Source organism: Portunus trituberculatus, chromosome 27 (genome assembly GCF_017591435.1).
Source record: "Portunus trituberculatus isolate SZX2019 chromosome 27, ASM1759143v1, whole genome shotgun sequence".
Taxonomy (NCBI): Eukaryota; Metazoa; Arthropoda; class Malacostraca; order Decapoda; family Portunidae; genus Portunus; species Portunus trituberculatus.
The window spans coordinates 9,869,082-9,896,305 of NC_059281.1; the positions used below are offsets into that span (position 1 = coordinate 9,869,082).

The window sequence follows — 27,224 nt, forward strand, 5'->3', positions numbered from 1 at the left end:
TCTGTCAAATCCCTATTCATCAAATGTTACTAACTAACAAAGTATTTTAAGCACGTGCCCTGTGTTTGGAAACAGTGAACGTGGGAACGCCTGAACGTGAAGTGAACGCGCTGGTATCACACTGTGGTCTGTGCTGTGGTCGCCGCTGTATGCTGCCTGAGCCTGTGCCTTTGTCAGTGTCTGTCTATCTGTCTGTCTGTCTGTCCAGCCCCTCACCCCAGGCTGTCTTGCTGCACCACCACCCCTCACCACTAACCAAGCACCGCAGTGATGACCAGCCTACAGGTGTGGCGGACCTTTGAGCCAGACAGTTACTACAAGTACGTCTTATTTCCTTATTAACTCCTTGAGTACCATGACGTGCTTCCATATTAATTCTGCTTACTATTTGGTGATTTTATACAGCTTCAGAAACTTAAATGGGGATTAAAATAGTGAAGACTGGCCATTAATCTTCTGACCTCCACAGACAGTTCATAATGTAAATAAAATCGTCTAATCATACCCAAAACTCAAGGGTAAAGATGGCTCCCAGTACTGAAGGAGTTAAGTTACTGAAATGAATTTTGATATTATTGCAGTTTGAACAAATACATCACATCTATGCACATTCTCACTGTCTAGATCACACTTCTATGAGCTTTTCTAACCCCATTTTACCCTATTGGAAAATGAGACTAGGTTAGGTTAGGTTAAAATTCCGTTTTCCCAGGAGATCCCCAAGCTTGTTAGACACAGGGAAAAAGAAATGTAGAGTATATTGATTGAAACTGCAAATTTACCGGAAGTTGTTAAATGTGTCCAATTTGTGACCACTATACTGAGGGCAGACTGGCTTAATTCTGCAAACCATTGAATTGTTAGAAATGATATGGTAATAAAGACATTTTTAATTTCAGAACATTCCTGGAACACAGCAAAAGACCAGATAGCCGTAATCTTTCAAGCTTCAGACCCATCAATATCAAAGTGGGCACAGTCACCACGGCAGAAGGGTCGGCTACAGTACGTCTGGGCCACACCACCGTCATGTGTGGCATCAAGGCGGAGATTGCCACGCCCACACTGCGACACCCAGACGAGGGATTCGTAGTGCCTAACGTGGAGCTGTATCCTTGCTGTTCACCAATGTTTAAGGTACAGAAACTTTCTGCTACTGGTACTTGCTTCGTTTAACCCCTTTAGTACCATGACGTGTTTCCATATTCATTCTGGTAACTATTTGGTGACTTTATAGAGCTTCAGAAACTTGTGCGGAGGATGAAAATAGTGAATACTCTGGCCATTAATCTTTTCACCTCCATAGACCCTACCTAATGTAAATACAATTGTCTAGTCGTACAAAAAATCGTGGTAAAAATGTGTCTCAGTATTGAAGGGGTTAAAGAATTCAAGGTAATGGTTCCGTAAGGGTGAGCTTTCAGATAGGAGGTAGCCCAAAAAATACCTCCTTTAGCCTCTAAGCTGCCATGAAAAACCTGCATTGTATATATTTATATGAAAAAAATAAATAAAACTTAGTGGCCGGAAAGATGATGTGGTAAATAAGTAGCTATATGATTTTTGCTAATTGTCATGTATAATCTCTGCATCCTCTTGTCCTTCACACCAATAAAGTAAATCATACTCTCTAAGAAAGAAGTATAGAATTTCCTTTTCTTCCAGGCCGGACCACCAGGGGAACGAGCCATTGGATTGAGTCAGTTTTTGAAGAATGTCATAACCAGTGCTGAGGTTTTGCTTCCTTCAGATTTGTGCATTGTGCCCAACAAAGTAAGTACTATTGCAGACATACCAATGACATTGCCCTCCACAGCCAACCAGCCACTAATAAACACCTAACTATGCCATTTACATCCAAATTCGCCTTCTCCTGTTACTACAACAATTTTCCAAGGCCAGAGACAACTGGGTGGGTTTTGAAGACAGTCTCTCCTTTAAATAAACTAGAAATCCTGCCAGTCCATCACCAGAACCATAAAAATACTCTTAAAAAGACGAATATCTTCAACTGGAGCCCTTGGAAAGCAGTGATGGTGAGAGAACAAAGTATTTCAGAACAGAGACCTTAGAGCAGCATTTCCCAACCTTTTCCGACCATAGCACCCGCTGTTGTCATGTCTAAGCAGTCCAGCAACCCAAACTAATATCATGTTATTAGAAGGATAAAAGAAGTGAAGTGTGTGCATCACTTCCCAGCACCCCCTGTAATTGATTTTAGCACCCCAGGTTGGGAAATGCTGCCTTAGACTTTCATATGCTTCTTTTATACAATAAGATGAAATATATATAATTTACTGGCATGTTCATTAATGTATAGTACCTATGTTTTTTAGGGGGAAACCTGGCCAAAAGCAACAAAAAAAAAGGTCCACTTAGTTCCCAGTCCCTTTGCGAGTCTGAGAGAGTTAGCCAAAAAAAAGGTATAAATGTCTTACCTCCCTCTTTGACAGTTTGCGTGGTGCCTCTACTGCGATGTGGTGTGTCTGAATTATGATGGGAACCTGTACGATGCGTCCCTCATTGCTCTTATGGCAGCGTTACAAAATGTCTTGTTGCCTGAAGTGAGCTATGACGAGGAGAGTGAAAGAACCACTGTGTCTCCAGAAAAAACTCTTCCTCTCAAATTGAAGGTACTGTCATTTGCCTTAGAGTTAAATGTATGTTTGCCATGTCGTTATATGTTTTTTTTTTTTTTTTTTTTTCCTCATTGTCTTAGTATTGAAAAAAAAATTAGTATGAGATGACAACTGTGAATAAAATTCTCTCTCTCTCTCTCTCTCTCTCTCTCTCTCTCTCTCTCTTTTATCATGCAGTGAAAATAAATACTGACATTACATTTCTAGCAAGTCATAGTTAATTATATTTTTTCCTTTACTTCAACAGAGAAAACCAGTCTCCTCAACCTTCACCATGTACAGTGAAAGCATTCAGGTATATACTCATCCACAAACCAAATGAAAAATGTAACCATCTCTTGGTGCATGTTGGTACACTATTATCTCATCATTATTTTTTATTCATCTCTTCAATACTGGGACACATTTATACCTTGAGATTTGTGTATGATTAGTCCATTTTATTGACATTAGGAAGGATCTATGGAGGTCAGAAGATTAATGACCAGAGTCTTCACAATTTTAATCCCCCACATGTGTTTCTGAAGTTGCATAGAACTGCCAAATAGTCAGCAGAATGAACATGGAAACACTTCATGGTACTGAAGGCATTAATCTCTTCAATACCAGGACATATTTTCACATTAATTTCGGTTACTATTTGGCAATTTTATACAGCTTCAGAAACATATATTGGGATTAGAATAGTGAAGACTCTGTCCATTAATCTTTTGATCTTCATAGACCCTTCCTAATGCAAATAAAATTGCCTAATCATACCCAAAAATCAAGGTAAAAATGTGTCTCAGTATTGAAGGGGTTAAATGCTTCCTTAGAAAATTTTAATGAATAAATAAATTAGATGGTGGGAAGAATAACTTGCTTTTTTGCCTGTAATGACATTTTCCAGATATATATTGAAGAGCCACATAGATAACACGAGTTACTAGATAAATAACTGCATCATTACTTATACTTCAGCTTGTGGATCCAACGGCAGAAGACGAGGAGCAGGGAGGGGGGGAGGTGACATTGGTGCTCCTGGAGGATGGCTCACTGTGCACAATACACAAGCCTGGCGGACACTCCATTGCCTCAAACTTCCTGGACAAGTTTATTGACCTTGCCAGAAAGAGAGTCACACTAGTCAACTCTGCAATCCATAAAGCTGTTGCAGAGAGGAAGGTGTGATCTTTGTTGGAAGACAGGAGAAGTGAACTTGATAAACTCTTGTGAATGGTTCCTGCAAAATGGCAAATCTTTCCTGTATCATCACTTTGTTTTCAACATTTGTTCTGTGTATTAATTAAAAGCTGGAGTTATTTACCACGTCATTTACTTCACCTGCTTTAATTTTATCACTTTTTAGAACACTAACTTATTTATCTATTTGTTGATGCAATTTAGACAAGACATTATCATTACTTACTCATCTGTCCATACTGAAGCCTTCACCTATCTGATAAAAATTACCTCTTAGAAAGTCACATGGAAGGAGCAGTTTAAACCTCTCCTCCACCAGTGTGCCATACACCATTAATGAAGCAAACAGTGGGCCTACCAATTATTAAGGCAAAGACACTCCATCACTTTTTCATCACTTTCATTTTCAAATACAAATAAGACTGTAAAAATTTAAGTACCATTCAAATTATGTAATACATAGATCTTTCACAATGACTAGAAACCTTTCAATGACAGAAGTAATAGCTGCTACACCATTGCTTAATATAGAATAAATTTCAATAAAAAGGTTTTTTCGTTAGTAACACTTAAGAATAAATAAATGCATGACCAAATGCATATAAATGCAACAAAATATATGACCAATATAAAACTAAATCTATAAATACATTCTTTAAAAAGTAAACCACAATACATTTTGGCACAATGAACATGTTATAACAATGATAATATCTACTAGAGCACTACCTGATACTGGAATGCATATGGGTACATCTTTGGCAGACACTACAGGACACCTTCAATATCTGAATTCTCTATCAACAAATTTTTATCTATTCATGAACCACCAAAAATAATGAAGGAGGGAAAACAATGCAAACATCCACAGAAGTGAACTTTGTTTTAGAAGAGCTCACTATAATTGAGTAAAACATTGAAAAAGGAACAACAGCTAACTACATTTTCATAATTCCCCAAAGAAAATTTTCCACAGTACGCAACATGGCATCTATAGTCCTGCTCCTCCAACGATGTGGATTGGGTGCGGCTTGTTGGGGAATTCCCGCTGTACAGTGGTGAAGCATGTCTCATAGCCAGTGATGCAGCAGAGTTCTAATAGTAGTAAAACTTTAGCAAATATGGTCAGCAAATATACATACGCATTTAGCCTTAGTATTACAACATATGAGAGAGCAGTAAACTTATTATTGATAATATATTCATAAGCCTGGCAAGAAACGTGGCATACATATTTTACAGTGTTGCTAAAAAAAAATAATATACTTATAAAGAGGTTTCCTTGCAGTTTGGGATGGGTAAATAGTTCCATAGTTATAATTAGATTATATTGTGAAGGAAAGTACTTTAAAATAAGCTGACATAAGTAAGAAAAAAACTACATTCAAATCTTCACGGCAGCAACACCAATCACGCCCGCCATCCATACAGGTGATGGGAGGTCAGCTGCGGTGTCCTTGACCAGGAAGAAAGAGAGGGAGGGGTAAGAGAGAGGGAGGAAGAGGGAGAGAGGGGGGGTAGCCAACGAGGGATTAAAGGTATGGCAGCGCTGTCCTCCCGCTATTTCCCATGGGGGCAGCACCCAATCCACATTCTTAGACGAGCAGGACTATAGTATTACACCTAGCTAAGACACTATTAAATGTCTGTGACACAATCTGAGGTACATAATTTGTTACCATTTAGAAAGGTCTCAGAAATGATGTGGTTGCAAATATTGAAGGTGTCCTGTGAGGAGCATTTCAGAATATCTCCGTGTTATTTGGTGTTTTTGTGATTTCATGAAAATCTGATAATACTAGAGGCAAAACTTACAGAAGATCTGCAGGATTTGCATCAATTGGTCCAGCCACTTCCCATATGGTGGCAGCGAGGCGGCGTGTGTGTTCCAGCACACAGGGAGAGGTGGCCAAGCCCAGGTGAACACAGAAGAGCTCATAAATACGTATTCTATTGGGATCCATGCCTGGAAATGCTTGAGTGCAAAGAGTCCTGTAGAAGTCCTCACATAGGACTCCAGGCAGAGGAAGCATGTCTGTGGCCTCATCTAATTCTCCAGGTTTCAGGGGATTACTACTACTATCTTCAAACCACAAAAAATAGGCATAATTAAAAGTTGTATCTTTCCACATAAGTGACAAATGGCCCTTGCTCAAATGGGAGCGAGCAAACTCCACCATGGACCACACTCTTGAGACAGTGAGGGCCCTGTTTCTGTTGGCTGGGCTTTCTGATTCCTGAGGTACATCTGCCTCGTCAGGTAACAAGGTGGGAGATGTCAGTTGGTGGGTTGAGCGGTCAATATACAAAAAATGAACAAGGCCAGGGAAATCTTCCAAGTACTTATTTATGGTGAGAGCTGAACGGCATCCTAGCGTCATGTTTCTCAAGGCCTTCACCTCAAGAAAGTGGCAGTAGTCAGCCATGTGTTCTGAAGCCATGGCTACTGCAGATTCTACCTGAGAGGCTGTGGCAGAAGCATTTATTGCAAGACAGGCAATCCGCCATGCAGAGCGTGCTATGTCCACCAGTGAGGTGAGAGAGGCATCTACACGAGTTGGGATGTTGGAATCTCCTCCACCTTTCAGCCATTCCTCCAGGCCACTCCTCTTCAAGTTGTCCCAGCGAAACTGAACCTATAAAACAAGATGAACACTTTTGGTTGAAGAATACAATATTGTGAAGACTTATACCAGCTGTAAATACCAACTACTTTCCTTCATGTTTTAAGCAGATAAGATTCAATAATTGCTACCAGTTTGTCATCTGCAGCATCAACTTGCATAAGTTACACATTCAGCTTAACCTGAAATATGAAAACTGCTATAAAACATAAATCATTTAAAGGATGGTTACCTGCTGCAGAGCTTTCTCAATACGTTCATAAGTCTTCCCTTTTGGAATACGTTTAGCCAGATCTTGAGACTTTTTAACAGCTGCCTCACATGCATCTAGAATCAACTTTCCACGTCCATTCATGTCCCCTGTCAGTATTTCTTCTAAGCCTGATAACAGTGTAAGGAGCTGTATAGATATTTGCGTACGATTCACCTGAGGAAGAAACTCTCCTTTAATTTGTGTTTCATGGATTAAGTACAATATACTGTACAGAGATACTCTTGAAGCACTAGTTACAATTTGTCGGTTCATAAATTATGTGCACTAGATGGTTGAGCCTTACCTCTGAGACAATGACCAAGGACAAGCCATCTGAAAGGGTCTCATAGTGCACAAGGTGAGGGGTCAGCTGACAGGCATCTGTCCGCAGCAGTAGCACGTTGCTACGGATTTTTCCTTGTGATACTTCTGCAAAATGTACATCTTCCATTACCAATAAGGAATATATTCTATCTTTCTTTACCCTTTTCCCAACCAAATTTCATAACTGATCAAGTTTTCAGGACAATTTGCTCCTGAAGCCACAATGGCCAAACATTAAGCAAAATCATTGAGTTGGAAGTCAATACAAATACTCTACTATGAATCCTCCTGGTCCCACAACACCAAGAGACAGCACTGACCTTCTCCATGGCTGGCATTCCTCCCCAGCAAAGGAGTGTTGGGCATGCTATAGAACTCTCCAGAGTCACTACTGTCTAATTCTATCCCATCATCTTCTTTCTTCTCGTCAGGTGTCACAGCCATCTTAGGTGCTATATCCTCTGTATAATCCCCATCCTTAACCTGACTTGCTGTCACCAGTAGGTTCAGGAACAGCAGGTCAGATGCATTGAGCTCTGGAGCACTTCGACTGAGGAATATATTTTTTTGTTGGAAGAAGCAACATCAATGTTTTACAACATTGAGTAGTAATTATTGAACGTTCATCCTCAGAGCTATAATATCCAGTAAAATCTACAATTATTTAAAAAATAAAACAATACAGTCAATTATAAAAAATTAAAGTTCTATTTGGTAATCCAATAAGAATAAACCTGACCATACCTGGAATATAAAGCCAACAGCTTGTTTCTGACAAAAAACATAGCATGACATGGAGATAGATCCTTGCATGGCTTCATTGTGTCAATCACAGCAGCAAGGGACTTGACGGCAGCAGCAGAGAGCTCTGCATTAACTATGAGTCTCTCAACTGCTTCAACCAAATAACTTTGTTCTTTGGCATACAATCCTTGCCATGCTTCTAGCAAGCTGTCAAGCAGGCTGCACTTTTCCTCACTTTTTTTCAAGCTGTTACAGACAGAAAAAGATGATATATTAGTTTAGTTAAGTTTAGAAAAATTGTCATTGCAAATCTTGAAGAATTACAAGATATCTTATCATATTCTACCAACACAAATAATTCTACCAGTGTATCTTTTTGCCAAGCTCAAGTCCCCACAAAAATTGCAATACCATACAACATTCCTGTCAATACAATACATCAATTAGTTATGCCATTAGATCAAACATACCTTCTTGCATAATATCTGAGCAAACAAAAATACTTACATAGTAACACATGGGCCCACTATGAGCTGTACCATTCTAATTGCAACACTAACAATGCGCTGCAAATGAGTCTCTTCCTGGTGAGCAACTCCAACAAACAGATAGCCAGCATACTGAAAGTAAACTTAATACCATGAGCTCCTGAGCTTTAAGTATACATGAAGAAATGTTTGCTATCAGTGTAATATCATCCTTCAGCTCTTCACAAAAATATTAGCAAATTTATCTGACGATGATGAGTGCATTTTAGACAACAGTACAAACAACAGATACAAATATACAGTCATATATCAGAACAACACCTTAAGACTAACAGACTATCTTCCACACTCGGATCCCTTCCTGCACCAACCAACCAATATATACCCATGTTATGCATCATTACAAATCAGAATCAGTATCAGAAGTGATTAAATTTTCTTGTATGGTAGTCTACAGTTAGGGTGACATGTTGCCAGGATAATAGGAGAAACATACCTCCTTGAAGACTACATTGGTTCCATCTTGGCAGGAGACAGAAGTGTATGGGTTGTTGAATTGAGTTGCCATGATGCGCTGAGAGGTTACCAGAGGTGAAAACAGCTGCACCACAATGTTGGGATCCAATGAAGTGACCTAGATGGAGGAAATAGTGCATTGGAGTAGAAGCTGTTTACATTATAAAAATAAATAGATTTGGTTATATATATGTATATAAAACTCAATCTTTAACGATGTATGGCACTTACACCTTTCACAAATAAACAAAATAACTAGGAAGGGAAGAAATGCAAAATTTCATAAATATCTTTTAATTTTACACAAACTCTCAAACAGCTTCCAGTGGTTTATCTATCTTAATTAAACATCACACACTTACATTAACTGCAAGGCTTGATAATCCTGGCTGGTCAAATCAAATACTACTAACACACCAGCAGTTGTTGGATCTATGGGGCCTTGCTAGATAGGGTTACCTACATGTATCAGCACCCTGGGAAGCCAACCAGGTGTCACCTGGTCAATGTTATCCTTGTTCACCTACTGTAAACACCATCTTGTTAGTGACGGCGGAAATGCATGTATGAAGTAAAATAATGAGGGTCACTCTTTAAAACAACACTATTCTGCCCCGTCCCACCACTCAGTCACTCACCTCGTCAAGGTCCACCTCGCCTTCCCCCAGCAACCGCTGAGCTGCGGCCATAGAGCGGACATGTCTCACAAACTTATGGTCACATCGCAGGTACACAACATCATTCAGCTGATCGAAGATTAGCACAGCAAGCATCTTCACTGATTCCGCAGGCCCTGGCGTCTGCAGAGGATGGCCAAGGCTGGGCGGAGCAGAGTCTCGGACTGTCAGACTCAGCAGCAGATGTTCTTACGGTCTCGTGACAGATCGGCTCTCGGCTATGCTCTTACACACTCACCTTTCGGCTCTCTTCCTTTCTTTATTATCATTTATTTTTTCACTGTGGGTGAATAATCACGAACATAAATAAAGGTTATGATAGGTAAGTAGATACATAAATAAATAGACAGCTTGGTACCTAGACAGAAAAGTAAATAGATTGGCAGATATATAAGAAGATAGATATGCATGATGAAATGTATATATTCCTCTACTTATTATCAATTCATCCTGGTATACTGTCAAAAATACACATGTATCAAGAAAAGAGGCTATAGAGACAGAGAAGGAACGAATTATCATAGTCTACCTCTCATAATATAGACTACCTCGTTTTTTTTTTTTCTTTTCGCGCGGGAGATGCAAACACTCGCCATAAAACTAAGAACAACTTAATATTCACTGCTTCGCCAAATAACCACAGCTGGACACAATGACGAAAAGAAAGACAAATAAACAAGAAACCGATGTGTGAGATATGTTTAACTATAGTATTTCATTAATAATAGATGTAGCAATAGATATTTATCACAAACATTTGTACCCCCGTACAGAGACTGCCATCACAGATTCACAGATACAGACTTGGGGTGGTGGTGGTGGACCCTAGGGAGGCGATGGGCTGTCTAACATAACATAACATAACATAACATAAATAATAGGATAACAAAGGGCCACCAGGGCCCATCTAGGTTATCCTGTATCAGTCGCACAGCGACCTCGTCATCAGTACTTAAAGATACACTTACAAGTACACAATACATTATATACTAATTCTAAATATTTGTCCCATTAACAGGGCTAAGTCCTGCAGCGAATTCCTCTACAATCTGTAATCCCCATACATGGGGATCATGTCTTGTTTAACTATAGTAAATTTCTTATAAAACTATCATGCAGCGCTATACATAATTATAAATCTAATAAATTTAAGTGCTTATCTAATCTGTTTTAAACATTGTCAAACTAGTGCTATTTACAACCGTCTCTGGCAATGCATTCCAGAAGTCTACCACCCTATGACTAAAGAAATATTTTCTTATATCTAACCTGCAGCCTTGCTTTCTAATCTTCCTGCCATGATTTCTAGTCCTACTTCCCTCCTCTAAGGTAAAGAAAGATCTCACATCTATGTAGTTTGTATCTGAGAACATTTTAAATAACTCTATCATATCCCCTCTTATACATCTCCTCTCAAATGAAAACATGTTTAATTCCTTTAATCTATCTCTATACTCCAGGCGCTTCAAAGCTGGTATCATCCTAGTTGCTCTTCTCTGAACTGCTTCTAACATGTTAATATCCTGCCTATAGTGGGGTGACCAGACCTGTATGCAATACTCTAAATGGGGCCTAACATAGGAATTATATAAGCTACGCACCACTTCCTTACTTTTATAACTAACATTTCTATTTATAAAACTCAGGATCCTATTTGCCCTATTTCTTGCTTCTAAACAGTGTCTACTCTCTAGTCCTACAACTCGGTCACACTCAGACACACCAACACACAGTTATATATCCTGGAAAACACACTTGTATATATCCAAAACACACTCATAACCGAGCTAAATACATCTAAACACACATACATAAATGTGAGTGAGGAGTGTTTTCATATTCCAGCAGTGCAAGCCAAGACAACATTACTACCTTCATCACATCCCTCCACAGCGTCTTACCTTCATTTATATAAGGTATTTCTAAGGCCACTAGTGTAGTTTTTCATATCCCGGGGTCAAATATTATTGAAATAGCTTAATTTTGGTTTGGTGAGGTAATAAAGGCAACATAAGGGCCAGCTGTTCCGCTGATCCCCCTTCGGTGACCCCCTCCCCCCAGGGACCCCACCGGAAGCCGGCTCTCCCGCGGGTTCCAATACTTTTATCATATATTTCCAAACGATAATATTACGCTTCCATTGTATGTTTTTATGGTTTATATAAGTATTTAGATGTATTTAAAGTGTGTTCCGCGCCTTTCTTCGATAAATGTGTGGCGTTTAGTGCTGTTTTGTGGAGTAGGTATGTGCCTTTTTTAACGTCAAAAATTCCCATCTGCCATTTACGGAATTTTTATTTCAAGCTATAATTGGACCTTTATGATATCAAAGACTCCCCTGTGTTGTTTTAAGAGTGAAATCAACCAATTAAGTCAAATATGTGGAATTTGAAATGATATTTAGTTCTTTTAAAAGTCAGTTTTAAATTTTGAATTTTATTTGTTCATGTTTCTGCTTAACTGTCTAACTCGTCATAGAATGCCTTAAAAGAGAGCTCACGGTATGTAAAATGTGTTGAAATACTCTCCGAGTAAAAATGGCTGGACTTTACAAGAGTTTTGAACGTTTTTATATTTTAATACTTTTGTTTACATAAATATTTTATCATTCGCTCACTTTTGGTTCTAAGTGGGTGTTAGATGCCTGTGAAGAGAGTTTATCTTATCTAATATTTTTTTAAAGAATCATAAAGTCAAAATTGATGGACGTTTTAGCAGTGCTGTAAGTGAAAATATTTTTATAATCTTACCATATTTAATTTACACAATTCTTTAAAACTACTTAGGTAGGAGATGTTTTGATGTTGTAGATATTAATTAAACTTTCTCTCAAGTCATAAAATATCAAGCATTCCGCCGTGGCTCCGTTTTTTCTATAGGTCATTTTTCAAATTATTTACGTAATTTAGACGAGTCTCCGCAGTTCCCGCGCTCTGATAAACGTCACAGCCAAGGTGTGCTCATCATTGGGCTGGCGTCTCTTCCAACTCCCGCCTCCTCGTCAGTATTTTGCCTAATATCTACAGTTTTCTGAGCATTTTTACGTATTTCTAGGCTCTGGTGTGAAGATGAAAGCAGTAGAAGGAAGAGGAATGGGGAAACAGAAGAGAAGGCCGAAGAAAAATGGATAAAAGGAGGAAGAAGAAGAGCAGTCAAGCATCAATATTTAGATGAGTGACCCTTGAAACCTTGCCGTTCTTTGTAATTAATTTTGAAGGTTTGAGGAGTATATATTTTGGGGTATCTTAAGTGTGTTTCGTAGTGTTGCATAGTGTTTTGAGTGCGTTTGGGATGTGTTTTGAGTGAATTTTATGTTTTAGTGTGTTTAATATATTTTTTTTGGTATATTTTACGTATTTTGAATTTGTTGTGGTGTGTGTTTGAGTATTTGAGAGTGTTTTAGGGTATTTTGAGGTTTTCAATGATGTTTTCGTTTTAAATTTGAGTGTTATACGTGGTTTGGGTATGTGTGGAGTGTCTTTTTGGGTATGTCTGGGTGATTTTGGTGTATACAGGGTGTTTCAAGTAAATTTTAGGTGTTTGTTGGTATATTTAGATGTTGTATGGTGTTTTGAATATGTTTTGGGTTAATGTGAGTGTTCTAAGTGGTTTGGGTGTGTTTGAGTGTGCAAGAGCGGTATTATTGGTGTATGGGTGTCTTCTGAGTGTGTTGGTGTTGGTTTGGGTATGTGTGGTGTCTTTTGTGTACGTCTGGGTGTATTCGAGTGTCCGTCGGTGTAGTCTTGGTGTATACTGAGCGTTTCTAGTGAGTTTTGGGTGTATATTGATATAGTAAGATGTTGTATGATGTTTTGAATGTGTTTTGGGTTAATGTGAGTGTTCGAAGTGGTTTGGGTGTGTTCGAGTGTGTGGAAGCGGTGTTTTGGGTGTGTGTGGGTGTCTTCTGAGTGTGTTATTTCATACATACATGGATGTATACATAAATACATGCATGCATTCTGTATATTATCAAGAATAAGAATGAAAAAGCAATAATAATAATAATAAAGAAGAAAATGTACGGTGGTAACAGTGGAGAGGTGTTACCATTATTTTTTTTTTTCCTTCTTTCTGCGGGAAAAAACAAATAGTTGACAAATGAATAAAAAATGAGGATTAATATATATATATATATATATATATATATATATAGCGTGAATAAATCCCGTCAATGTAGTGAATGTACTCTATTGGTACTTGTTAGCCCAGCGCACTCTGTCTATCCAGCTCCGTGTTTCTCCCGTGCCCCGTTCCGTCTCATACTCTCTCTTGTGGTATGTTCATTTACTTTAATGATTTTGTTTTACACGGGGACAATCATTGATGCTTTAAAGCTTTTGTAGATTAACATATGGCTTCAGAAATATGTTAGATTAAGTTATTAGGTTAAGGTAGACTAGAATTTTGGTTCAGTTGATTGAGTGAAACAGAGACCATATTTTGTACTTTATAAAACAAATAAGATAAACGGCCGTATTTGGGAAAGGGCGGGCCTGTTGTAGTTTTTTTTTCCAGTTTTAAGAGTATTTACATTTTCCAGACACTGTTGGTTAAGTGACCTGAGTTATTCTGACCAGTGTTAAAGATGTCAGTCATGTCACCTCAGAGAGCACTACTCCTCATCCATAGGTAAGTGTGTTGTACTTGGGCACTATCCTAATATAGACGTCCCTCCAGCTGTTCTCGTTTCCTAACTCCCCCTTCACAGATCTTCCCCTCAGCTGACAGGAATGAAAATATGATAACTAAAACTAATTTAAACCTAACCTAACTAGCCTTACCTAACCACACTACTGGTGAGAAGGGTTCTGAAGAAGATGTATCAGCTGTGTGTGTCGCCTCACTTAGGTTATGTTAGCTAGTTTAGGTTAAAGTTAGGGTTAGGTTAGGTTAGTTTTGGTTATCAAATTTTCATTACCAGCATCCCGTCAGCTGAGTGAAAGATCTGCAAATAGGGAAGCCAAGAAACTGGGAAAGCTGGAGGGACCTCTATATTATGACAGTGCCCTTTTTGTAGTATTTTGTAGGTATTGCAATCAATTAATATAAGCTAAGGTGAAGGAAGTGGTTGAAATGTGGTAGCTAATAAGTATTGATATTATTTCCATGTATGTCATCATGATATGCAGGAATATGAGAATTCGATCAGGATGGAGCAAGCACCTTCTGAGTGGTCCATCTACTCTTCCCTACCATCCCTCTGGCCCTTGCATTCCTCGGCTGGCCCTTGTCAGCAACCCTGTCCGTGCCCTGTCGTCTGAAGCCCCCACTGGGCCAGGCTGGGGCACGCCGACGGCAGACAACGATCGGTATGATAACCTTCACGTCACCTTCAGGGACGGTGTGCGTACTATCACTTTCAACAGGCCTGAAAAGAAGAATGCTCTTACTGAGAAGGTAAGTTACTGTAAAACAACTGTAAATGTTTATTTTTATAACTGGAAAGATATTAGAATTATGAAGCTTTTTAGTTTTGAGAATTTGGCTGAGGAATGATGGACCTTTACTAATGGGATTACAGTGTTGTTACCTTTTCAGATGTTTGCAGATGTTGTTAATGCCTTAGAAGAAGCTGCCAAGGACCCAGACACTGTAGTGACGGCCACCACTGGAGCCGGTAATGTTTTCTGTGCTGGGAATGATAAGACAAACTTTCAAAACTTGACAATGAAGCAAGTACAAGAACTCCTGACCAGGTTTGTGCTTAGAATTTTAACAGAATTATAAGTAAGGAGAAGTAACTATCTTTTCTATTTTTCTCTTCTCTTTTTTATCTGGGGTGTCATACCTTTAGAACTGGATTAACTTTTGTGTAAAACACTCTCTTGTAAAACTCTGAAGTCATCTCCAGTGTCTTTTTTCAACATATTTTCCTGTGTATATGATGCTAAAGGAATGACAAAATAATGAATAAATATGTCCATGAAAATATTTCTTACTATGTAGTAAAAAAATGAAGATGATAAATTTCTTAGTGACGTGTGTACGCCTTCTTCGACAGACACATGGCAGCTTTTATAGACTTCCCCAAACCTCTGATAGCTGTAGTGAATGGGGCTGCTGTTGGGGTGGGTACCACTCTTCTGCCTCTCTATGACTTGGTGTATGCGAGTGAGAAGGTATGGATGAAAATTGATTTGTTGAAGACTTAAGCAGTATGTAAAAGCACATTAGTATTTAGATTTACTTCATTATAGTTCTCGTGGTTCCCTTTCATCTCTTTAGCAATGTACATATTTCTGCAAATTGAGAATCCCATATTCATAATGCTCTTGTATCTTAAAATGTGTGGGATTTCAGAATTTTCCATATTTTGTAATACAGTAACATCTGATACAGTGCCTAGACATTGGTAAGAAGAGTTCCTATGTACTTTTATTTGTAAATGATACAATATTTGAGAGTGTAGTATGTGATAACCACACTACAAACAACCAAATTACACTCATGAATGTTATTTTATAACTGAATATATTACAAATACAAACAAAGATGTGTGCTTAAGTCTTGTCATTACTGTACCTGCTTTTCCAGGCTGTATTTTTCACACCATTCTCAAGCTTGGGCATCACTTTGGAGGGATGTTCCAGCTTTACCTTCCCACGATTCATGGGTCAGGCAAAGGCTTATGAAATATTGATGTTCAACAAACTGGTTAGTACTCTCTCTCTCTCTCTCTCTCTCTCTCTCTCTCTCTCTCTCTCTCTCTCTCTCTCTCTCTCTCTCTCTCTCTCTGTCATCCTAAGTCATAAAGATAAAATAAAAAATAATAAAGATAGAAAAATAATAAAGATAAAATAAAAAAGGTCAATAACTGATAAATAATTGTTTTTCCTTCTCAGGTGACAGCAAAAGAAGCGTATGATCTTCACCTTGCTACTAAAGTATTTCCTGCTTCTAGTCTTTATGAAGAAGTGTGGCCTCGTTTGCAGACCATGGCAAAACTCCCGCAGAAGTCGCTGATCTACAGCAAAGCTCTAACTAGGGATGTGATTAAAGACAGACTACACAAGGTAGGACATTTGGTCTTTTCTCTCAATCAGTCACATCAGTACTCACTGGTGGAGTTTGCACATATGCATGAGCTTTCTTTTCAATATTGGCCTTCAGAAGTTTGTGTGTGTGTGTATTTACCCAGTTGTATTGTACAGGGTTCGAGTAGGGCTCATAGTGTCCTGTCTCTATGCCTCCATGTGTGTGTGTGTTTCACTGTTTGATCTGCTGCAGTCTCTGACGAGACAGCCAGATGTTACCCTACTGAACGAGCTCAGAGCTCATTATTTCCGATCTTCGGATAGGCCTGAGACCAGGCACACACCACACCGGGATAACAAGGTCACAACTCCTCGATTTACATCCTGTACCTACTCACTGCTAGGTGAACAGGGGCTACACGTGAAAGGAGACACACCCAAATATCTCCACCCGGCCGGGGAATCGAACCCCGGTCCTCTGGCTTGTGAAGCCAGCGCTCTAACCACTGAGCTACTGTGTGTGTGTGTGTGTGTGTGTGTGTGTGTGTGTGTGTGTGTGTGTGTGTGTGTGTGTGTGTGTATAATTCACCAGTCGTCTGCTGGTCATTCAGCCAGCCTTCCCCATTACAGAGCATGCTCAGAGTTCATAGACCAATCTTTGGATAGGACTGAGACCACAACACACTCCACACACCAGAAAGTGAGGTCACAATCCCTCTAGTTACATCCAGTACCTACTTGCTGCGAGGTGAACAGGGGCTACACATTAAGAAGCTTGCCCATTTGTCTCACCCCGCCCAGGACTTGAACCCAGGCTTTCTAGGTTGTGAGCTGAGTGTGCTAACCACTACACTACGTGGTGTATGTGTACATGCGTGCGTGCATGCTTGTGTATGTATGTATTATACACACACACACACACACACACACAGGTTAATGTTTTTTTTTTCATTTCAGATTAATATTGAAGAGTGCAAGAGAGTGACAGAATGCATTATGGTAGACAAGGCAACTAAAGAAGATTATGATAAATATATTGCTGAGAATTTCTAAGTTGATGAATCCATTTGAAGTTAAATGGTTAATCAAAATAGTTCTTTCAAGTGCTGTACATAATGAGGAGATTGTGAGTAATTATTTTCAAAAGCATGTGTGTATGAAAACTATTTATCTCCACAGCATAAGTAATATTTTTTATAATGGAAATGTAGGACTCAAAGAAAGACTGTTTGGTGTTCATGCAACACAGTATGAGTGTAAATATAAGAAATAGCATATATATTATCTATTTTTGATGGTAAATTAGTTGGTAGATACCATTGCATTTTACCTTTTGGAAATTAAGTGTGTTTGTTCAATTTTATAAATTTTACTAAAAGCCAGGTAAACCTTTATGTTATCCTAAACAGTCCATCTTTTTCTGATGCCTTTTCCTTGGAAGATTCTCACAACCGCACACACACACACACACACACACACACACACACACACAAAAAAAAAAAAAAAAAAAAAATATATATATATATATATATATATATATATATATATATATATATATATATATATATATATATATATATATATATATAGAGGTAACAGAGACCAATAATCTTATACACTCATTTATTTGACTTAATGACATAAAATCAAGTGTTTCTCAGTGTTGTTATTGAGCAGATAAAATATCATCTGTACATGGAGCTGGAGACAGTTGGTAGGGAAAGCAAGGTTGCTTCCTCCTGTGTTGAGTGAAGTATAATGGACTTCCTGCTCATAATAACTAAGCAGTTCACCACAGAGTTTATTGTTACAGGAAAAATACTCATAGTTGGAGTATAAGACAAGGTGACAGTAAATAAAGAAGAAAAATTAAGAACATAATGATTCTATTTTATCAAGAGGATTTAAACACAATTGTTTGGCAAATAAATATTGACCTATACTCAGAATATTTCATTGGTGCTAGTATCTATTGCTGAAACTATACTGAAGGGAGTATTTCCAATATTCTCAGGGCAATGTATTACAGTCGTCTCTGCAATCGGTAGAAAGATTGTCTTTCAAAATGAGAGATCAGATTTTTTTCACTTTGATTTAAATTGTTATTGCTAAAAACAACAAATATTAAATAATTTGTACTAAAAATCAAAACTAACACCTGAGTAACTATTTGGAGCCTAAATGGTGATTTAATACAAGCAGTTTCTTCATTTTTAACAAAGTGACATGTATGATATGTAGGATTATACCTCAGGAGGTGCTTCTGTTGAAAGATGGTGTAGTCCACTTCAAAAGATAAACGTCAGTAATGGCTGTACATAAAATTAGACATCTGAAAGGACATTAGATGATTCAGGAGCATTAAAATGTCCTGAGTAATTAAATAATATATTTAGTATATTTACAAGAACAAATCAAAGGAAATGTTGGGCAGAGAGAACAAAATTAACAAGGAAAATCTCCATAAAACAAAACTCCTATCCACATCACTCGAAAAAATACTCAACAGAAAACGAAGATCGGCACAACGTAATGAATTTGAAGATCATACATGGCTTTCATTTTCATAATCTAATGCAACACAAGACACAATATCTGGTGACATTACACAATGATTAAACAATACACATGTACAAGTGTGTGACCTACAAATCAGGTTGGTGTGTCATGCCAGTAGTGGCAGCCAGAGTGAGATATGCCTTAAGGGAGGCCTGGTTAGAACTGTACAGAAAAGGGACTCTGACTGAACTTTTTAACTTTGTCGTTATTTTCCGGATGAAGAAAGAAATAAGTTTTACAAGTGCATTACTGCCACTCTTAAAAGACTCTTATTGTACCCATAACACAATACAAAGCCCCGCTCAGTAAGTGACAAGTAAGGACACGAGTACACAGACAGACCACCTTTAGTGCTCTACACATAATGTACAACTCTGAACATGAATCCCCTTCCCCTTGGCCATACATGTGTATTCATGCACGATTCTTACGCAGTCAGTGTAGCAGATAAGAGTTTATGAACTTATTAAGTAATCAATGGTGTTATGAGCCTGTAAAGAATTCTTGCCAGATTGAGAAGAATACTTTGCTACTTTCAATTAATTCAAATAAATTGTGTTACTTGGTTATAGTTGAAGTCAAGTCCAGAAATTTCACTTGCAGCTCAGTACATTTCCAAGACAAGCAATGACACAAACAATAATTAAAGAGATGCTGGGAAAGTGGAGAAGCAAATAAGCTGTACTTCAATGACATGAAATATTATGATCTGTACACTGATTCTCACAATGGATCTTTCCTCATTTGAAAAATATTCAACACTATGAGGCATCTCTATTACTAATTCCTCCCCAAAATAACTTTTGTGGTATATTTAAAAGTGTGAATATCTGGTCATCAGTATGCACATATTCTCATATGATATTAATAGGGAAGTAACAGATGGCATGAAAGATGTTTCAATTTGACTCAATCTAGAACTTAACAGTGCTAAGAAACAGTTGTTTAGAACTTAATAACGCATATAAGTATCAAGAAACTGTACATGGTGGTGACAAATACCAGGAATTTTTCATATCAAAATGAATACATAAGTGAGGAGGAAGGCTGAAACATCTAAGTGATTACATAACAGTGAGTCCTACACCATGCAGATAACATTATGTACATTGTACATGTCACTTACTGGAATAAACAAATGTTATTTATATACATTCGTTATATATGCATCATTACCAGGACACAGCCTGTCCTGAGCAGCGGCCCTGCCTGCAGTGCTCCCTACAACGTGACCGCAAGCAGTGGCTACCGGAACCTCTCCCATCTTTTGAACAATTAATACTGTCCTGTTTTTTGCCCAATGCTTGAAAATGTACAGGATCCAACCCAACACTTGAAAACTGGTGTGACAAGAGTGTGAATGATACATCCACAAAGGTTAATCCTGTTATACCAAATGCAATCAGAAGCACTGGATAGAAATGTGGAGATGGAATTATTTTATACAAGTCAAGAAAGGCTTCCTTACTTGAATGGCTCCTGTGTTTGCAAGTGGCATGAGCATAAAAACACTTATCTTTTGCTAAATTTGGTTAGCCATTCTGCTGTTCTCTCATATATTATATAACTCCTTCCATCAATTATACATTCAAGTAAACCTAATATTTCACTAAAAGTATGTTACTCATTATATGAACTTATTCAACTATTATAGCTTCGGCAATTCAAATATTCATTAACAAATTTCATTAACATGGAAATAAGGATAGATTTTTTGTAAAAATACACATATATTGGAAATTTAAAGAATTTTACTACATACAAATATGTCTTTATAAAACATAAGGCTCATAATAATTGGGAAAAAAAAAAAAAAAAAAAAAAAAATTCTAGCAGGGGAAAGCATGGCCATTATTTAAGGGACTGCTAATGTTGCCCCCCACAAAAAAAGAATAATAATAATAAAAAGGGGGAGGGAATTGACACCACAAATGGAATCTATACTCTGTATAAAAACAATATTCAATAATAATGACAGTAGTAGTAGTAGTAATAGTAGTAGTAGTAGTAGTAGTAGTAGTAGTAGTAGTAGTAGTAGTAGAAGTAGAAGTAGTAAAATAACAATAATAATAATAATAATAATAATAATAATAATAATAATTACAATAAAATGCAGAATCATACTCCCCAGAGAATCATTATTCCAAATACCTTTACGGATGTTCTAGAGCTATATTTGGAATATACTTACCTACTAGTTGCCAGTATCAAGCATTCTCATTCACATTAATAATATACAGTACATACAACATATGATCCCATAATCTGCTAGGACATACCTGGTACAGATGATGTATTTCATGTAATACACTAGAAAAAATATGCAGAATGTTACTTATCTACATGTACTTTTACAATGGTAAGCCATATGGTGAGTCTAACACATTTCACTGATATTCTCTACATCACAGGCTACACAGCAGGTTAATTAAGAGTTCTCAATGTGAAGTCAAGTGTAAGATAGACAGAGAATCAAAAGACCTGAACAAGTTAGCTTAACTTTCAAACTCTCAGGGTAGACAGTAACTCACTCCATTGAAGTACATATACTCACTCCACTGAAGTGTACAAATCCCCCTAATATAGGATCCTGTGACTGCACGGGTACTTATGTCTATCACACATCCTGGAGTCGAGTCCTCTGGTCAACGATGGTGGCATCCTTAGATCAACTCCACATAGTTAGCTGGGTACAGACCTACATGGCCATCTTTGCGGCCTGTACACCACCCCTGCTCATCTTCATCTTCCAACTTGTCAAATACCTCCCCTGAAGTGAGAGAAAAAGAGAACAAAATCATAACTCGGTACAAATCAATACCACAAATCTGGAGTCTGGAAAACGTGCGTGTCAAATTGGATCTTAATTTGGTTCAACTCATGAGACAAAGACAACTCAATATGTTGGCAAAAATGTAACACAAGACTCACCAACTTTAAATGAGAGCTCATCTGCCTCCACCCCTTCATAGTCATACAAGGCTCGGACAGGAACGCCAGGCTTGTTGGGATCAAATGTGCGTTCACTGCAGTCCCACTCATCATCGTCACCACCACTCACACCATTGCTGGAACACAATGAAAGTATAGCCTCATCTTCCCCAGGAGAGATTTAATCACTACAGAAGAAGACAACAAACATGCCACTATAATGCACTGCAACTATTGCTTACACAACTGGATAACCCACAGGCACCAGGCCAGTTATATAGCTAGCACCCTTTCTTAACATAGGAATGATTGTTACTGTGTAAGTTATGCTAAGTTTGGGCTAGTTTGACTCAGTTCAGTCAGCATAGTACTAACATAGAACATTTTGTAGAAATTGCCTTTTCAGACTATTTTTTCAGAGATTTGTACTCAATGATTTTAGACGTTAAACATGAAACAAGATGAGTAAATAATGAGGTTATAAAAGGTTGGATAGAACATTTTAGTGATAAAATAGTAAAAAAAAGCTAAGTTAGGAAGAAAATGCATGATAGAGAAATAGAAATATTATATCAATAAGATTGAATACATTTTAAGGATATGTTGAAATCTTGTTAACATAGAAGTAACACAAGCTGGTGTAGACATCAATGGGTTAGGAGATATACTGGAGCAAGGCTGACATGCAGAATTACTAACGGCTGAATGTAAATAAAGTAAACAATAACATAAGTTATCAGATGTAAAAGAGAGGCAGAGCGCTGGATAAGTAGCTGACAAGTGCATGGTAAGTCATTACTGAGTGACACAAACGTCCCTTTATACCAACACTCTCGTTCCTCCCCCTCATATGCCACAAGCCACACGCAGCATGCACATATCAGGAGAATGTGACTCATTGTTCACTTGAAAAGAAATGTCACTGGCATGCTCTGCTTTTGTTTATCGTCACTGGGCAAGTATTGAAATGAAAAACCAAATAACAAATGTTTGTACCAAGGAATAAGTCTACCCAGACATTTCCTACTCCAGCATTACAAGTAAAGAATGATAAAAAAGCTGAGGGATCTTTGAGTTACTTTGGTGGTGATCCAAAACATTCCAAGGGTGTCATTCGTATTCATTCAGGAATATTTTTTTACTGCTTCTTACTCACTCACTTATTTAGTTATTGTACCTTTATTTATTTTACTAAATAAATATAGCTATCTATTCACTATAATGTACTATTTATCATTATTATTTCATTTATTTGTTTTCTTGGTGGGGAGAGGAGAAGCAGAAGGCTGGTCAACAGCAGTACAAGTAAAAGAAGGCCACCATTGTAACTCAGAGGGAATTATTCTCTCTCACTTTTGACTATGTGGATCGTCCTCCTCATTAGGTGCTTCCTGTGACTCCTGTGGGTCGCTGAGGTGAGGGAGAGAGAAGGAAGTCAATGCCGAGGACAAAAGCTTATATACACAGTTTGGGGATGGACAGAAAAGTTCCCAATTTCCAGGAGGAATGTTTAAGTGTGTTGCTGGGATGGAATATATACAGTAGGAAAAACTCACTTTCTTTCATATGCAATTGCCGTGACAGGAATGACAAATTGACACTGACAATGTGAAAAATTAATGAATAAATAGAAATAATGGTTTTTAGAATTTCATAGAGTGAAATTTTGGATTTGTACATATTCCATTCAGTAACTGCAATATTAACAGCTCACTAAATATGTCCCCAAGCTTGAGAATGAACAGCATCTGCCTGATTACTGTGAGCAAAAACAATATATCTACTCCCTCTCCAGATTTCCTATAATGTACTGTCAGCTCCCAACTTGATGAAGCATCCATCATAACATCTTTTTGTATGGTATCTGTTACTGGCTACAGCTGCCTCTGACATGTATCATAGGCCTGCCCATTGAGTGGGGTTAGTAAAAAGAGGAGTGGCTTAATGCACATCACAACTTTTGTCCAATAATACTTACATGTAAAATCTTTTGAGTTGATATGTTCCTTTAGCTTAAAATAATGGTCTCATCGAGTGGGGAGCCATCTGTACATGTTTTGAATACAAGAAGCTCAAGGGTTGATATATAAAGTTATACAAGAGGTTGTGTACAAGTTATTAAGGACGTATGAGTAGCTAATTGCAAAAAGTATCTATTGTACATAAATATTAATTCACTTAGATTATTACTCCCAGGTTTACTCAAGCTAGGCAAACAATGTTATAGAGTTTTATTACAGCAGAGTGGCACTTGTCCACACTGGCTACTACTATTGATTTATCATTAGTCAGACATGTTTACTGGTTATTCAAATGGTTATGAAGTCATGTACCAGAAACCATAAGCCAGTCTACTCTGATTGCATGGAAAGCAAGGAGTGGAATGGTGCTGTTAACACTTGCTACTACCATAGGCAGTTATGGCATTCATCACTGTAAGAGAGTTGTGGTGGGGAGCACTGACGATGAACACCTATTACCTTATGACAACAAGACCCATACGGAAGTAAGTGCATCCCTTAGCCCCAAGCCTTGTAGCTAAATCACAAATACTTTACAAAGGATGATGTGAAATGTATTACTGCATATGTGTGATGCCATTAAGGAGTACTGAAAGCTCTTTACGTACTGTTGTCAGCGCTTTTGGTTTAATGGTATGTGGTGAGGCAACACTACAAAAATCATAACAGCATCCTGAGGTGGTGTTCAGGTGTGAATCAGGAGAATATTCTTTCTGAACAAGGTGTGTCCATGGCCAAAGAGAATTTTTCAAAATGACACAATAGTTTCTGATGGAGAGAAATGTCTAAAGGACCACCACATCCATTCTCTTTCACCAACATGACGGTAGAAGCTGCAAAAGGGAGCCCTAATGCTGTGTTTTATCCACTCCTTCTCTTACCTGACGGCTGAATGTCGATTATTGTCTGAGGATTTAGAGGTTGCAGAGGTGTTGTTGGAGGTTCCTTTGACGGCCGTGAGTGTGACGTCGCCGCCGCCGCTCACCGCCCCTTTGGTTGTCTTCTTGCTGATGCGTTGTAGGTCAGGTGTGTACTCCTATGAATACAAGAATGCTGTCACTGTCTGTCTCACAAATCTTGTAAAGAAGAAAGCTAACATGGTAACTTTAAAGCATACAAAAGACATTGCAGAATGGCTTGCAAGATTAATTTACACAGCTGAAGCAGCAGTGCTGAGTGCAAAGCTTATTCCTGGCTTGTGGTAAATAAGGGTCACTTCATTCAGAACTCTCATGATATTGGTAACATTAATGTCAAGTTTAATTTCATTGATTAATTTCAAAATAAAAACATTTGTTTCATCAAAGCTGACACTGGCAAAAATAATGTTCTTTATATCAACTCTCAAACGCACTTCTTATTAATGCATGTGCTCTCTTGGCACTATCCTCCACTGAATATTTCCTGCTACTGAACAGCAACAAGTCAGCAAAGAAGGAATAACTCACCCCTTGCTACTCACCCTTAACCACCTGGACATCTCAGTGACACACACACACACACACACACACACACACACACACACACACACACACACCAAAGAAAACTTGGTGATGTTAGATATTTTGTTAAGAAATAAGACAAATTTACAAGTAGATCACTAAAAATTAAGTCATGCAAACTAAAGAAGCCACAAAATACCACCACTATTTCTACAGCAAAGTTCTACAGCTACAGCAACAGCTTGTATATTTACAGTACCATGAAAGAGAGAAGATTCTGAAAAAAAGGTTAGTAGCTAGTGCCATAACAGTATTTCATCCCATTTCCATTAATTGAACCTTTCCCAAACATATATGACAAGGAAATGATCAAGACTTACTATCACTTGAAATGTCACATCAATGGTTCTGAGAAATGCCCTTGAATAATTTCTGCAACTGGCAGCACTATTTCCCACATACAATATGCCTACAAGATTATATTCAACTATTTCCATTCAAGGTGAAACGGCAGAAATATATATTTTTTAATGCAGAAGGAGAAGCCAGCCAAGGGCAACAAAAAAATGTGAAAAAAAAAAAAAAAAAAAAAAAAAAAAAAGGCCCACTTTATTGCCAGTTCCCTAAAAGATTAATAGAGTTAGCCAAAAGTTCTGGGACAAATTCAATAGATTAAGTAATACAAAGCCTACACAAGTATTACCATCGACTGAAACAAGCACATTTTAATGATCGGCACAACAAACACCTTTCACATTGATCTTCGAGATGTAAGACTATTATCTGAATACAAAACAGGACAGAGGACAGAGGATGAGTGGCTGCTGAGGAGGAGAGTGGTGGGACACTGGAGGGTAAAGACTGCCGTAGTGGAAGGATCACAGAAATGTCAACCATCCACAGCAACAGTGACGTTAAAATACCTACATTGGTAATAAATTTGTGCAAAAGGGGGTGAAGTTTCATTGAATGGCATGTTGCACAATGAACAATCCTTGGCTGTTATCTGTCAGTGAATTACAGATGTCACATTTATTTTGCTAGTTTAATCAGTTTCTTCTTAATTTCTATGGACACTTCAGATCCCAATATTTTATTTTTTTTCGTAAGCAAGGGTGAGGATCACATCAAAGTAAACAATGTCTGATATCTGGTAAACAGTCACGTGTCTTCAGTCCAGTGTCAATGATCCCTATGGCTAGTCTAAAAGTCACCTTTGCCCTGCCTCCCTCCCTTGTTTACTTAAAATAAAAGAGCTTCCCTCTCCCAATACACCCAGCATACAAACAAGTTCTTGCCCCGTCATCCATAAACAAGCAATGTGCATGTACATACAATACCTTTACTCTAAATACATACAAACTAATTAAATCTAAAGAATTCCTCCCACAGTCCCAGTAACAGATTGCTGATGTTTATATCTGGCTGGAAGTGAACTAAATGTATACCAAAGGCTTTCTCACTAAGTTCTCACAGCAAGAAGCAGCAGGTAACTCCTGAGGGAGCAGGAAGCCCAGCTAGTCTAGTTTGACAGGGGAAAGGTTTGCTCTGAAGGTGAACTTTAGGAAGTACTGAGTCATTCCGGTCAAAGTTAGAGGTGGCAGTCAAGTCATCAATCCAGGTACTAGTTGTTCAAAGTTTCAAGACACCTATGGGAATAAGTTAACATTTCACTTCCTTACAATCATACATAAAACTAAATAAATGAACACTGAACATTAAAGGTTGAATCAAATGGATACATACAAGGGTTTCCTTAATTATGAAAATATCATAGTAAACACAATGGGCATCCAATTCCACTGATGCACCTCTTATTCACCTGTGTTGGTCTCAGGTTATTGCAATGC

The 27,224-nt window shown here is 38.0% G+C and overlaps 4 protein-coding genes across 19 annotated transcripts in view; 2 read left to right on the top strand and 2 right to left on the bottom strand.

The window, feature by feature from the left end:
• The first annotated feature begins 44 nt into the window (after positions 1-44).
• On the top strand, positions 45-3,944 carry LOC123509601 (exosome complex component RRP43-like). Its single transcript, XM_045264027.1, has 6 exons — positions 45-320; positions 900-1,137; positions 1,666-1,773; positions 2,454-2,633; positions 2,887-2,934; positions 3,600-3,944. Exons 1-6 carry the CDS (start codon positions 271-273, stop codon positions 3,807-3,809), a joined length of 834 nt encoding a protein of 277 aa, XP_045119962.1. The 5' UTR covers positions 45-270; the 3' UTR covers positions 3,810-3,944.
• A 1,645-nt stretch (positions 3,945-5,589) lies between these two features.
• LOC123509636 (Hermansky-Pudlak syndrome 1 protein homolog) lies at positions 5,590-9,678 on the bottom strand. Its single transcript, XM_045264071.1, has 8 exons — positions 9,409-9,678; positions 8,751-8,888; positions 8,274-8,386; positions 7,767-8,012; positions 7,343-7,572; positions 7,003-7,127; positions 6,678-6,872; positions 5,590-6,457 (listed from the first exon to the last, which is right to left on the bottom strand). Exons 1-8 carry the CDS (start codon positions 9,541-9,543, stop codon positions 5,633-5,635), a joined length of 2,007 nt encoding a protein of 668 aa, XP_045120006.1. The 5' UTR covers positions 9,544-9,678; the 3' UTR covers positions 5,590-5,632.
• Positions 9,679-13,592: 3,914 nt separating this feature from the next.
• LOC123509673 (enoyl-CoA delta isomerase 2-like) lies at positions 13,593-17,803 on the top strand. 4 transcript variants are annotated; one of them, XR_006676260.1, is made up of 8 exons: positions 13,593-13,721; positions 13,988-14,076; positions 14,577-14,844; positions 14,986-15,143; positions 15,449-15,515; positions 15,982-16,101; positions 16,349-16,460; positions 17,379-17,395. XR_006676260.1 is itself a non-coding variant. In XM_045264140.1 (8 exons), exons 2-8 carry the CDS (start codon positions 14,033-14,035, stop codon positions 17,472-17,474), a joined length of 975 nt encoding a protein of 324 aa, XP_045120075.1. In that variant the 5' UTR covers positions 13,593-13,721; positions 13,988-14,032; the 3' UTR covers positions 17,475-17,803. The 4 variants fall into 4 exon arrangements, 2 of the variants coding, with proteins under 2 accessions (XP_045120075.1, XP_045120076.1); XR_006676259.1 differs by having other exon boundaries at positions 15,449-15,566; positions 17,379-17,394; XM_045264140.1 differs by having other exon boundaries at positions 15,449-15,566; positions 16,290-16,460; positions 17,379-17,803.
• A 227-nt stretch (positions 17,804-18,030) lies between these two features.
• The window catches only part of LOC123509344 (protein kinase C and casein kinase substrate in neurons protein 2-like), a 135,029-nt gene continuing 125,835 nt past the window's right edge, over positions 18,031-27,224 (bottom strand). For 9 of the 13 annotated variants that reach the window (XM_045263580.1, XM_045263578.1, XM_045263579.1 and 6 more), the window contains 4 exons: positions 24,814-24,968; positions 23,265-23,321; positions 21,912-22,048; positions 18,031-21,750 (listed from right to left, as the gene is read on the bottom strand). In XM_045263580.1, coding sequence (XP_045119515.1) covers positions 21,644-21,750; positions 21,912-22,048; positions 23,265-23,321; positions 24,814-24,968 — 456 coding nt within the window. In that variant the 3' untranslated portion in view covers positions 18,031-21,643. The remainder of the gene's footprint in view (positions 21,751-21,911; positions 22,049-23,264; positions 23,322-24,813; positions 24,969-27,224) is intronic. The other 4 variants (XM_045263583.1, XM_045263585.1, XM_045263581.1 and 1 more) reach the window with 1 other exon arrangement.